General features: G+C 47.1%; 1 protein-coding gene across 6 annotated transcripts in view; it reads right to left on the bottom strand.

Moving 5' to 3' along the window:
• The window catches only part of ints8 (integrator complex subunit 8), a 77,815-nt gene extending 69,154 nt beyond the window's left edge, over positions 1-8,661 (bottom strand). For 2 of the 6 annotated variants that reach the window (XM_055633688.1, XM_055633693.1), the window contains exons 1-3: positions 8,522-8,661; positions 4,019-4,166; positions 249-426 (exon numbers count right to left, since the gene is read on the bottom strand). In XM_055633688.1, coding sequence (XP_055489663.1) covers positions 249-426; positions 4,019-4,148 — 308 coding nt within the window. In that variant the 5' untranslated portion in view covers positions 4,149-4,166; positions 8,522-8,661. Of the gene's footprint in view, positions 1-248; positions 427-4,018; positions 4,167-8,473 lie in introns of all 6 variants that reach the window. The other 4 variants (XM_055633692.1, XM_055633694.1, XM_055633690.1 and 1 more) reach the window with 3 other exon arrangements.
• Between the last annotated feature and the right edge of the window lie 5,140 nt (positions 8,662-13,801).

The following is a 13,801-nucleotide window of genomic DNA, read 5'->3' as shown; positions in this document are numbered from 1 at the left end:
AAGCGAACATTTGATCAAACTTTGCTTGCTTTACCTTGCACTAAACGTATTACCTTATCATGTATCTGTACACTGCAAATAGCTCGATTATAATCATGTATTGTCCTTCCACTGACTGGTTAGCACACAACAAAAGCTTTTCACTGAACCTCGGTACACATGACAATAAACTGAACTGAGATAGACTAAGAGTGCGTAAATATTTTTTGATAAACGATAAGGTCCGAGTGTGAAGCGTTTGAAATCACCTTTTCTCCAACACTTCCAAATCCCATTTCAAGTGTGCAGCGACCTTGAGAGCAAGAAGCTTCAATGTGCGGTTCCTCTTGTTGTCAGACGGTGGGTGGACCTGGTTCTGCTCATTTACTGACGGCTTGGAGGCCTGTTCCAAAAACTGGATGATCAACTGAATTGGTGAAGGATCTGCTTCAACGAAACAACAATGGTTACCAAGGCTTAAAAATAATAGACCTATAGACACACAGTAGTTTAGTTTAGTCTATTGTCAAGTGTCCAGCGGGTTGGACAATAGACAATAGGTGCAGGAGTAGGCCATTCGGCCCTTCGAGCCAGCACCGCCATTCGCTGTGATCATGGCTGATCATCCACAATCAGTACCCCGTTCCTGCCTTCTCCCCATATCCCTTGACTCCGCTATCTTTAAGAGCTCTATCTAACTCTCTCTTGAAATGCTCCAGAGAATTGGCCTCTACTGTTTTCTGAGGCAGAGAATTCCACAGATAGCTTCTCTGGAGGGTATGGATAGGCAAGAGCCAGTCCCCTTGCTCAGACTGGTCCTGACCAAAACATCACCTATCCATTCCCGGCAAAGATGCTGCCTGACCCGCTGAGTTACTCCAGCACTTTCAGTTAGACCTAATTAGTGAGTTGCAGTCATTTTGAGGCCAAAATTAGTTTAGTTTAGTTTATTGTCAATTGTACTGAGGTACAGTGAAAAGCTTTTGTTGTGAGCTATCCAGTCAGCGGAAAAACAATGCATGATTGCAATCGAGCCACTCACAGTGTATAGATACATGATAATGGAATAACGTGAATAATGGTTAGTGCAAGACAGAGCCAGTATAGTCGGACCAAAGGTAGTCCAACAGTCTGCAATGAGATAGATAGTAGTTCAGGACTGCTCTCTGGTTGTGGTAGGATGGTTCAGTTGTCTGTTAACAGGCCCAAGAAATCATGGATGCATTTGGTGATCATTTTCCAATGTTCTATAGACTGTGGATCAGTTCCTGTGGACTGGAGTAATGTAATGAAATGTAATGGCTAATGTAACCACCCTTTTTAAGAAAGAAAAACGGAATTATAGACTAGTTAGCCTGACATCGGTAGTGTGGAAGATGCTCGAGTTGATTATTAAAGATGTAATAGCAGCACATTTGGAAAGCAGTGACAGGATCGGTCAAAGTCAGCAAGGATTTATGATGGGGAAAGTCGACAAGTAGAATAGATAAGGGAGAGCCGGTGGATGTGGTGTATCTGGACTTTCAAAAAGCCTTTGACAAGGTCCCACACAAGAGATTAGTGTGCAAAATTAGAGCACATGGTATTGGGGGTAGGGTATTGACATGGATAGAGAACTGGTTGGCAGACAGGAAGCAAATAGTAGGAATTAACGGGTCCTTTGCAGAATGGCAGGCAGTGACTAGTGGGGTGCCGCAAGGCTCAGTGCTGGAACCCGTTATTTAACAATATATATTAACAATTTAGACGAGGGAATTAAATGTAACATCTCCAAGTTTGCAGATGACACAAAGCTGGGTGGCAGTGTGAACTGCGCGAGGAGGATGCTGTGAGACTGCAGGGTGACTTGGATAGGTTGAGTGAGTGGGCAGAAGCATGGCAGATGAAATATAATGTGGATAAATGTGCGGCAATCCACTTTGGTGGCAACAACAAGAAAGCAGATTATTATCTAAATGGTGTCAGATTAGGTAAAAAGAGTAGATAATTTAAGACTGAGATGAGGAAAAAACCTTTTCACCCAGAGAGTTGTGAATCTGCGTAATTCTATGCTGCAGAAGGCAGTGTAGGCCAATTTACTGGATGTATTCAAGTGAGAGTTAGATATAACTCTTAGGGCTAACGGAATCAAGGGATATGGGGAGAAAGCAGGAACGGGGTACTGATTCTGGATGATCAGCCATAATCATATTGAATCAAGCTGGTTTGAAGGGCTGAATGGCCTACTCCTGCACCTATTTTCTATGTTTCTATGTTTAACCGCTGGGAAGAAACTGTACTTGAATCTGGAGATGTGCGTTTTCACATTTCTATACCTTTTTCCCCGATGGGAGGGAGAAGAGAGAGTGACCAAGGTGTGACTCGTCCTTGAATATGCTGCTGACTCTGTAAGTTCTGACATTGAGAATTGACTTTGCTCACACAACTTCCACATTGTTTAAAGAGTGTGTTTAAAGAGACACAACGTGCTGGAGTAACTTAGCGGGTCAGGCAGTGCCTCTGGAGAACATGGATAGGTGACGTTTTGGAACATAACCTTCTTTGCCTTTTGAAACGTCATCTATCCACATTCTCCAGAGATGCTGGCTGACCTGCTGATTAAAGTCATGGAAGTCATTCCTTTGATTTTGAGCGTTTGACCATGCCACCTAATAACTTCTCCTGTTTTACAATTTATTTTTGCCCAATTACACATCAATGAAACGATGTAGGACTGTACTATTAACATCTACTATAGACTAGGTAGACACAAAATGCTGGAGTAACTCGGCGGGACAGGCGGCATCTTTGGAAAGAAGGAATGGGTGACGTTTCGGATCGAGACCTTTCTTCAGACTATAGACCAGGTCTTGTTTGTTGAGTTTAAAATTTTTTAGTTTAGAGATACAGCGCGGGAACAGGCCCTTCGGCCCACCGGGTCCGTGGCGACCAGCGATCCCCGCACATTAACACTATCCTACACACACTAGGGACAATTTTTACATTTACCAAGCCCATTTACTTACACATCAGTATGTCTTTGGAGTTTGCATTATGGACCGCGTTTTGTTTTGCAATATTATGGTTACTGGGAATCACAGTTAGCAACATTATATTTTGGGGTAGGAACATGTATAGGAGAGGTTTAGGGTGATATAGATCAAAGCGGGCAAATAGGGCTGAAGGGCGGCACGGTGGCGTAGTGGTAGAGTTGCTGCCTTACAGCGAAAGAAGCACCGGAGATCACGGTTCGATCCCGACTACGGGTGCTGCTTGTATGGAGTTTGAACGTTCTCCCCCTGACCTGCGTGGGTTTTCTCCGAGGTCTTCGGTTTCCTCCCACACTACAAAGATGTAAATTAATTGGCTTGGTAAATGTACAAATTGTCCCAAGTGTGTGTAAGGTAGTGTTAATGTGCGGTGACCCGGTGGGTTGAAGGGCCTGTTTCCGCACTGTATCGCTAAACTAGACTAAACTAGCTTAGTTGGGATACCTTGGTCGCATGGACAAGTTGAGCTGACACCCTTTTCCGTGCCATCTGTGTGTTTTTGCAATTGTATAGTAGCAATTAAAAATGTCATTGTTCTGTTGTCAGTACATAAGATAATGAAATATTTAAAGGGTGATAGTCCCTTTGAAATTCATTTTCGCTAAGTGACTGACATGAGATGAAGAAAACTTTTCACCCAGAGAGTTGTGAATCTGGAATTCTCTGTCACTGAAGGCAATGGAGGCCAATTCACTGGAGAGACTATATAGCTCTTAGGGCTAATGGAATCAAGGGATATGGGGAGAAAGCAGGAACGGGGCACTGATTTTGGAAGATCAGCCTTGATAACATTGAATGACAGTGCTGGCTCGGAGGGCCCAATGGACTACTCCTGCACCTATTTTCTATGTTTCTGAGACATTGAGCACTCTGCCTCTGATGTAGAAAGGGCACAGTGACGGGTATGGTTGGACAAATGGCACAACCTTGGAAATGCCACTATAACGATGTGATACAACTGCTGAAAAGAGACTTGCACAATCTTCATGAGGCAGGACGCGCAGACATACCTGGATAACACTTCTGCAAGTGTTTTTCCAGCAATCCTTCATCTAACAGAAACTCAAACCAGATAGTCTGGGGTGGAGTAGAGGGGCGGCTGGAGGTTGCTGCCTCCCGATCAGCTGCTTCCGCACTCATTCTGCTCCGGTATTAGTCCTGAAAACACAAAGGATGTTAAACCTAGGTAAAATTTAAGTCTTTTCACCTCTCCCTCATAAAAAGGTCCTTAAAACATAGGACATGTAACAACAAAGCACAGGAACAGGCCCTTTAGCTCACAGTGTTTGTGCCGAACGTGATGCCAAGTGAAACTGTTCTCATCTGTCTGTACATGATCCATATTCCCTGCACTTCCATGTGCCTATCCAAAAGCCTCTTAAACGCCACTATTGTATCTGCTTCCACCATCACTCCTGGCAATGCGTTCCAGACCCCCACCACTGTCTGTGTAAAAAGACTTGCACAGCACATCTCCATTAAACTTTCCCCTTCTCACCTTATAGCTATGCCCTTTAAGGTTGAACATTTCCACCCTGGGAAAAAGATTCTGACTGACTACCTTATCCAGGCGTCTCATAACTATTTACCTACCTAATTTATGTCTACCTCATAACTTTTTTAATACTTCTATCAACTCTCCCTTCAACCTCCGACAGTGGTTCTTTGTTGAATATACAACAGACAAAAAAAGAACATCAAATGAAGCAGCACGTGGGTATTAAACAAAACTAAAACGTGCTCGTTACCTTCAGAGTTAGCTTTCTCTCTTGTGCAAAGGATGTTTCTACTAGTGGGAGAGTCCAGGAGCAGAGGGCACAACCTCAGAATAACAAGAAGTAACTTTAGAAAAGAGATGATGAGAAACCACTTTAGTCAGAGGGCGGTGAATCTGTGGAATTCATTGAAACAGACGGCTGCGATGAACAAGTCATTGGGTATTTCTAAAGCGGAGATTGGCAGATGCTTGATTAGCATGGGTGTCAGGGGTTATGGGGAGAAGGCAGGAGAATGGGGTTGAGGGGAAAGATGGATCAGCCATTGTTGAATGGCCGAGTAGATTGATGGGCCAAATGATTTAATTCTGCTCCTATGATTTATAAACATTCCGAACGCCCAATCTCTCAATGTATCGCTAAAATATACACCTTGCTTAATGACCACCACAAAGCTGAATGGTAGATGGAGAAATGAGCCTACTTGTTAGTGATATACACCCTGATAATTTGCTTTTAATTGCATCTATGCATGGGCGGCACGGTGGCAGAGTTACTGGCTTCTTCTTCGTGTGTATGGCGTGCACAGCCTAAAGTTGTAGGACAACTTGTTCTATTCGATCTTATATGATTGTGCACGCCGGGTTGATTGCATTCGTCGAATCAAGGCGGACCACGTGAAGGTTGCAATCTCCCACCCCTGTTGCTGGAGACCCGGGTTCAAACCCGACTACGGGTGCTGTCTGTACGTTCTCCCCGTGACCTGTGTGGGTTTTCCTCCCACACGCCAAAGACGTACAGGGTTGTAGGTGAATTGATTTGGTAAAATCACAAATTGTCCTGAGTGAGTGTAGGATAGTGTTATTGTGTGGGAATCACTGGTCTGGTGAAAATGATGTTACAGGCATGCATTTTGGCTCCAATTATCGACTGCAGCATTAAGATACTCTGGTAGAACAAGTCCATGGTCATCTTAGTAAAACACTCACATGGTCATATTTCACACAAAGGAAGACGGCTCTAACTGTAGGCTGCAAATCATCTCAGCCCCATGACGCTTCGTCAGTGTCTTAGGAACAACCGCCTCCAGTTGGTTTATCAATGACAAAGTCCACTCGCAACTCCTCAGAAAGTAAAATGTTAATAGAAACATAGAAAATCGGTGCAGGAGTAGGCCATTCGGCCCTTCGAGCCTGCACCGCCATTCGATATGATCATGGCTGATCATCCAACTCAGCATCCCATCCCTGCCTTCTCTCCATACCCCATGCCAACAACGAGACCAAAATAAGGTCTCCATTTTCACTAAGAGAGTGGTGGGGAGATGGAACAAGCTGCCAGAGGAGGTAGCTGAGGCAGGTACTACATTTAGCATTTAAAATACACTTAGACAAGTACAAAAGGATAGGATAGGTTCAGAGTGAATGTGTAGGAAGGAACCTCAGATGCTGGCTTATACCGAAGATGGCAAGTGGGACTAGCAAGGCACCTTGGTCGGTGTGGTCAAGTTGGGCTGAAGGGGCTGTTTTCATGCGGTGTGACTCAATGACTCAGATTTAGGCATGGGCTGATTAAATTGAGGATAATGTGTGTACCATGCGCCCTGCCATTGGAGAAGGTAATCACCCACTTGATGTGTAGAAAGGAACTGCAGATGCTGGTTTAAACCAAAGATAGATACAAAATGCTGGAGTAACTCAGCAGGACAGGCAGCATCTCTGGTTAGAAGAATTGGGGCTGCCTGTCCTGCATTTTGTATCTATCATCCACGATGTTCACTGGCATTATCCTGGAGTCTCCCATCATCAACATCTACAAGACAGGGGCCTGGTGGAATAAGCGAGTTCGGTATTCCGTCTGTGCATGCCCAGGTCATAGGTCACTTGCTATAAACAGTCGGCAATGGTGGTGCTGCATTGCGTGCAGGCTTGCGTTTTGTCCGTGGTTGGGGTCGGGCCTGGCTCTCCGTCCGCTATTGTTGCTGCTGGGCCATCCCCTCCCGGGTGTCCCGTCCCTGTCCGGAGGTGTCAGGAATGGCCCTGGGTTTGCTGGGCAGCCCTGGTCTTGCAGCCGGCACCAGCTCAGCTCGGCCTAACCCGCCTGGGTTGGCCGGCAGCCCTCCACCTCCACCCCCTTCGCCTCAGTCCGACACCAAGATCCTGCTGAAGATGGGCAGCCACCGGCCCTGCTTGAAGAGGGGGCCTCGGAGCCGCTGCTGCTGGAGTCGTCCTGGTCTGCGGACGGGCTCCTGCAGGCCCTGGGCAGATCTGGTGCCTGCTGTAGCTGGTGATGGTGGTGCTGGCGGTAGCAGCAACCTCTTCCCCTCCCTTGCCCATCCCCAAGCGCAGAGTCCGGGCCAGCTCCAACTCCAGGTCGGGGCTGAAGGCCACCAGCAGGCGGCCTAGTCGATCGCCGGGCCGGAGGAGGCCGAGCCCAGGCTGACGCAGGCGAGGCCGGGGCTCTCGCTCCTCCTCGGGGTTGTGGATGAAGTGGCAGCAGGTACCGTAGGGGCAGAAGTCGGTGGTGTGTAAGGGTCAGCACAGCTCCGTCTTGTACTTGGGGTGGTGGCTGAGGGAGCGAACTGGCACTTGTCGCCATAGTGGCCTATCGGGGAGCAGGTTCCTCTGGAGTTGGAGTGGGGTTGGGTTGGAGTTGGCGCTAGCTGTGGGCCTGTGGGTTCCCCGCGCTGGCTGTGTGCCTGGGGCTGCTGATGTCGTTGGTCCGGGACTGTCGGCTGGCCCGGTGGGAGAGGCGGAGGTTAGCTGGGGTTAGTCCAGACATCTCCGGCAGCCCCCCCGGACGGGGATGGGACACTCGAGTGGGGGGAGGGGGGGTTCTGTGTCCGTGCAGCTGCCGAGAATGTCTCTCTGCCGGTCCAGTTCCCTGACAAATACAAGCTTGAAAAAAGACAAAAACAAAATCGGACCCAAACCATACTCACTGTATCTACTTCAGTGAGTATATCAATTTTTCTTTATAGCATTTGACCTTTGACATATCCCATGATTCCTTTGCGTTTTTCGGAATACTGAACTCGCTTATTCACTCTGAACAAATACTGCACCAACACTCAAGGAGCTCAACTCCATCCAGGTAAAACTGTCTGAAGAAGGGTTTCGGCCCGAAACGTTGCCTATTTCCTTTGCTCCATAGATGCTGCTGCACCCGCTGAGTTTCTCCAGCTTTTCTGTGTAACCCCAGGTAAAACAGCCTGCTTGGCGATGCTACATGCATCACCTTAAACATGCACTCTCTGTACCACCAGTGCACCATCGAGTCCTACAGTACAGCGTGGAAACTGGAAACATGCCCTTCAGCCCAACTTACCCAAGCTGACCAACAGAGGGGAGGGGCAAGAGCGAAAGAGGGAGGGAGGGAGAGAGGGAAAGAGGGAGGGAGAGAGGGAGTGTGAAAGGGGAAGGGAGGGAGAGAGTAGGACAAAGCAAAGATCTTAGAGCGGAGCTCTGCGCTAAGATCTTTGGGACAAAGTGGGAGAAAGAAAACAGTAGAGAGCTGGGGACAGAGGGAGAGCACGGGGCACAGAGAGCGAGAAAGCCGGGGGGAGCAAGGTAGAGAGAGGGATGAGGAGAGAGGGAAAGAGTGAGTGGGTAGAGAGGTAGAGGGTGGAGGGGAGGTGGGAGGAGGTAGAGAGAGGGGAGTGAGGGTAGAGAAGGAGGTAGAGGGAGGGGTAGAGAAGGAGTGAGAGTGGGGGTGGGGGGGGAGGGGGAGTATAGACGTGGCAACAACTACCCAGCGAGTGCCTCTGTCGGGGACGGCGAGGGTCCCTCACTCACTCACTCAGTCACGGGGCCGCTCTCGGCGCCTCCATCTTGCTCGCGCTGCCGGGAGCGCGCGGCCTGGCCCGGAGCGCGCGCCCGAGGAGCGGGGGACGGGACCGCGCGCCCGCTGCAGCGGCTGATTTGCATGTTCACGGGCTTGCACTGCATGCTGCTGCTGCTGGCTTTCATGTATGCTGGCGTGCATTGCACTCTCTGCTGGTTTTTATGTCTGCTGCTTCCTGGCTTGCATTGCATGCACATTGCTGGCTTGCATTGCCTGCTGCTGGCGTGCATGCATGCACATTGCTGGCTTGCATTGCCTGCTGCTGGTGTGCATGCATGCATTGCCTGCTGCTGGCGTGCATGCATGCACTGCTGTCTTCCATTGCCTGCTGCTGGCGTGCATGCATGCACACCACTCGCTTACATCGCACGTCGTTGGCTTGGCTTGCATTGCCTGCTGCTGGCGTGCATGCATGCACACTGCTGGCTTGCATTGCCTGCTGCTGGTGTGCATGCATGCACACCACTGGCTTGCATTGCACACTATTGGCTTGGCTTGCATTGCCTGCTGCTGGCTTGCATACATGCACACTGCTGGCTTGCATTACACGCTGCAGGTTTGCTCGCATGCTGCTTGCATGTATGCAAGCCAGCAGCACACATGCAAGCCACTAATGTAGTCATGTAATCTTTTAATTTTCATGTATTTTATAATTTCATTTACATGTATTCATTTCATGTATTATTTTAATTTTTATTGAAAGTATCATACAAGTTATATTGCTATTTACAAATGTGTCCAAGATAGGAGAATAAAGAAGCAGAAGACATATATCTCCTCTGCCTGTACCTCCCTCCCTATACCACTTCTCTTGACTCCTTCCAAAGACCCTGTAGCAACACCTGGTGGTGGCTTTGGTTAGTCAAACCCTCGGATTGGCTGCACCGATCATGTCGGGGTCACCAGTTTGGCGAGTCAGTAGCACCGCGTTTTCAGCTGTCTTACCGACCAGAGTTAATTTGTTGTTTTACCTTTGCAAAGTAAAACAATTTAAATTCACTCACTGTCTCCACTCGCAAAACCCCGACAGTCCTTTCAGGTGAGGCAGGTGAGATTCACTTGCACCTCCTCCAACCTCATGTACTATATCCGCTGTATGGACTCCTATATCTTTTTCTGAACACCTTTACACCTCCGCTCAGTCACCTACGTGATCTCCTGGTTACCAAACACTTTAACTTTGGTTTAAATCAGCATCTGCAGTTTCTCCCCACACATTGCAGCCAACATGTCGCTCAGTCAATGAATGCACTGCAAAGCGATCAAAAGAGAAATAAATTTGCTGGTGATGTTGGTTTAAATAAGTAAATGACCACATGAAAATGAATGCATATACATTTATACATATTAATTTTCGTGAATTAATTTAATTTCCATCGAAGTCCACAGAATGTATCATCTGCATTCTTGATTATGGTGTTAGTACCATGTACAGGTGTACAGTCGTAGGTGAAGAGGGAGTAGAGGAGGGGGCTCAGCACACAGCCCTGTGGAACGCCGGTGTTCAGGGTGAGGGTTGAAGAGGTGTGCTTGTCTAACCTAACAGACTGGGGTCTGTTGGTTAGAAAGTCCAGTATCCAGTTGCAGAGGGAGGGGTCGATGCCCAGGTTACCGAGTTAGGTGATCAATTTAGATGGTATGATGGTGTTGAATGCTGAGCTGTAATCTATGAACAGCATTCTTACATAAGTGTCTCTGTTGTCGAGGTGGGAGAGGGCGGAGTGAAGTGCCGTTGAGATGGCATCCTCCGTACTCCTGTTATTGCGGTAGGCAAACTGATAGGGATCCAATGTGGGGGGTAGGCAGCCTTTGAAGTGTGCCAAGACCAGCCTCTCGAAGCACTTGGTGATGATGGGAGTAAGTGCAACTAGGAGGAAGTCGTTGAGACTTGCCGCAGTGGAGTGTTTTGGCACCGGCACGATGGAGGTGGTTTTAAGGCACGTGGGGACAACTGCTTGGGCAAGTGACAGGTTGAAGATGTCAGTCCAGACGTCTGTCAGATGCGCAGCACAGGTCCTGGAGTATTGCAGCACCTGGAGTATTGTGTGCCGTTTTGGTCCCCTAATTTGAGAAAGGTCATTCTTGCTATTGAGGGAGTGCAGCGTAGGTTTACAAGGTTAATTCCCAGGATGGCGGGACTGTCATATACTGAGAGAATGGAGTAGCTGGGCTTGTGCACTCTGGCGTTTAGAAGGGTGAGAGGTGATCTCATTGAAACATATAAGATTGTTAAGGGCTTGGACACGCTAGAGGCAGGAAACATGTTCCCGATGTTGGGGGAGACCAGAACCAGGGGCCACAATTTAAGAATAAGGAGTAAGCCATTTAAAACGGAGATGAGGAAACACGTTTTCTCCCAGAGAGTGGTGAGTGTGAAATTCTCTGCCACAGAGGGCGGTGGAGGCAGGTTCTCTGGGTGCTTTCAAGAGAGAGCTAGATAGGGCTCTTAAAAATAGAGGAGTCAGGGGATATGGGGAGAAGGCAGGAACAGGGTACTGATTGGGGATGATCAACCATGATCACATTGAATGGCGGTGCTGGCTCGAAGGGCTGAATGGCCTACTCCAGCACCTATGTCTATTGTCTATTGCCTATTAAACAGACAGCACCCATAGTCAGGATGGAACCCAGGTCTCTGGCGCTGTATGGCAGCAACTCTACCGCTGCAGCCATTGTGCCGCCAAGCCAACTACTTACCGACCAACCCATCTACCTTTCACAGACGTGAAATGCTGCTCCGCTGAGTTACTCCAGCATTTTGTGTCTATCTTCGGTGTAAACCAGCATCTGAAGTTCCTTCCTGCACAATCCATCTACCATTCAGTCTAACAAGAAATTAACAATGACATTTCATTGATGTTCAAGAATGACGAGAAATATAAACATTTTATTGTGTAAAAAAAAGGGTTACATATATATTTACAACCCAACAAAACCACGCTCGTTTGAAAACTTGTCACTGCATAACTGTCACATAGATTATTAATTACTTCACAAATAGGACAAAGTATGGCATGACATCAGTCTGATTGTTCCGATACGTCGGACCCTGTGCTTTTCATAGCAAATAATGGGATGACAGGACTGTCATATGTTGATAGAATGGAGCGGCTGGGCTTTGTACACTCTGGAGTTTAGAAGGATGAGAGGGAATCTTATTGAAACATTTAAGATTATTAAGTGTTTGAACAGGCTAGAGGCAGGAAACATGTTCCCGATGTTGCGGCTGTCCAGAACCAGGGGCCACAGGTTAAGAAAGTAAAGCCAGCAAAGTCCGATCAAGGATAGTCCAAGGGTAGAATGGTCAGCCCTGTGAGGAGGTTAAGAAGATATGTTAAGAAGATCATAGTTAAAATAAGAAATGTTGCTGTAGGGGTAGATTTAAACGTGGAGCGATAGTAACGTATGATTGTAGAACCGCTTGTGTGACCGGCACGCAAAGGGTTGGGCGCCATCTTGGAAGCTGATGGATGGGGAGAGAGCGACTGTGGATTGTGAAAGAGTGGTCATTGCTCCTTTACAATGTTGTCAGGAATAAATGGGAAGAAGAGTCCCGATCTGAAACGTCATCTACCCATGTAGTCGTGAGATGCTGCCTGACCCGCTGAGTTACTCCAGCACTTTGTGTCTTTCTGAGGTAGGAAGAAGCCCTTTATTTGGGTAGGATAAAGTAATATGATGGTGCAGAGCCATCAGCTGGCCGCTGTTGGTATAGCAAGTTGCCTTCATGAAAGTTGATCGACAAATTGGAGGAACAGCACCTCATGTTTCACTTGGGGGGCTTGTTCCTCAGCGGTATGAACATTGACTTCTCTAACCTCAAGTGACCCTTGCTTTTCCTCTCTCTCCATCCCTCCCTCCTTCCCAGTTCTCCGACCAGTCTGACTGTCCCCCGATTGCATTTGATCTGTTTGCTTTTGTCACCGTCTCCAAGCTCACAATGATCTATTCCACATTTTCCTTGAACTTCATCTCTTCTGAAGAAGGTTCTCGACCCGAAACATCACCCATTCCTTCTCTCCAGAGATGCTGCCTGTCCCGCTGAATTACTCCAGGGTTTTTTGTGTCTATCTTCGGTTTAAACCATCATCTGCAATTCCTTCTTACACAACTCATCTCTTTTAATGCCTTGTTTTCACACCTTACCCTTCCTTATCTCTGTGTCTCTCTCTCCCCTGACTCTCAGTCTGAAGAAGGGTCTCGACCCGAAATGTCAGCCATTTTCCATCTATCCAGAGCTGCTGCCTGGCCCACTGAGTTACTCCAGCATTTTGTGACTATCTACAAATAATAAATATCTCTTCCAGTTAATGTGATGGATTTAAATCGCAAATCTACTAATAAATACAGCTTGCATTAATGTTAGGAAGACAAAAATGCTGGAGAAACTCAGCGGGTGAGGCAGCATCTATGGAGAGGAGCAATAGGTGCGTTTCGGGTCGAGACCCTTCTTCAGACTTCAGACCCGATTAATGTTGATGCTTTTGCTCTGTTTATTCCATGGATAGAGCTGCAAAGGGAAGCAGTTTATTCAAGGACCTTCTGCAATAATTTTGTATTTTATCTTGCACATCTCTGGTGAAATTCGCATTGATTTCCCCGTCTCAAATTGCCCTGAGACGCTTGCAATTCTTTGTAGTAGTTTCACAACTGGGACGCAAGGCCGATTTCAAGTGTAATTAGATTGGTCCACGGTGCGTAGTTTTAGTGATAGACAGACTAGATCCAGTCAAGGATAACGGATATCCTTGCCTAATATACATCAATGAATCATTTATTTCAGTCTGGCCAGCATGGCGATCATTTTACTAAAACGTGCTCTGTTATATGATGCATAAAGATGTTGAAAGAAGATTTACTAAACATTGCGATGAATGTGATTCATGCAACAGACTATCAAAGCAGGGGATCAAGCAAGTATGTAAAATATAATGTGTAGGGAGGAACTGCCGATGCTGGTTTAAACCAGTAGGTTAATTGGCTTTGTATAAATGTTAAAAATTGTCCATAGTGTGTGTAGGTGGGCCGAAGGGTCTGTTTCCACGCTGTATCTCTAAACTAAATTAAACTCCCTTCCATTAGTTGCCGTTTACTTGTTCTATTTTCATGGTTGAAACTCGGTTTCAGGATAAATAGGCTATCAGAGTGAAATCAAAGATAGGCACAAAAAGCTGGCAGCATCTCTGGAGAGAAGGAATGGGTGACATTTCGGGGCGAAACCCTTCTTCAGACTGA

Source organism: Leucoraja erinacea, chromosome 4 (genome assembly GCF_028641065.1).
Source record: "Leucoraja erinacea ecotype New England chromosome 4, Leri_hhj_1, whole genome shotgun sequence".
Taxonomy (NCBI): domain Eukaryota; kingdom Metazoa; phylum Chordata; class Chondrichthyes; order Rajiformes; family Rajidae; genus Leucoraja; species Leucoraja erinaceus.
Note: the sequence above shows the minus strand (reverse complement) of the source record. Positions and strands in the feature narration are given on the sequence as shown.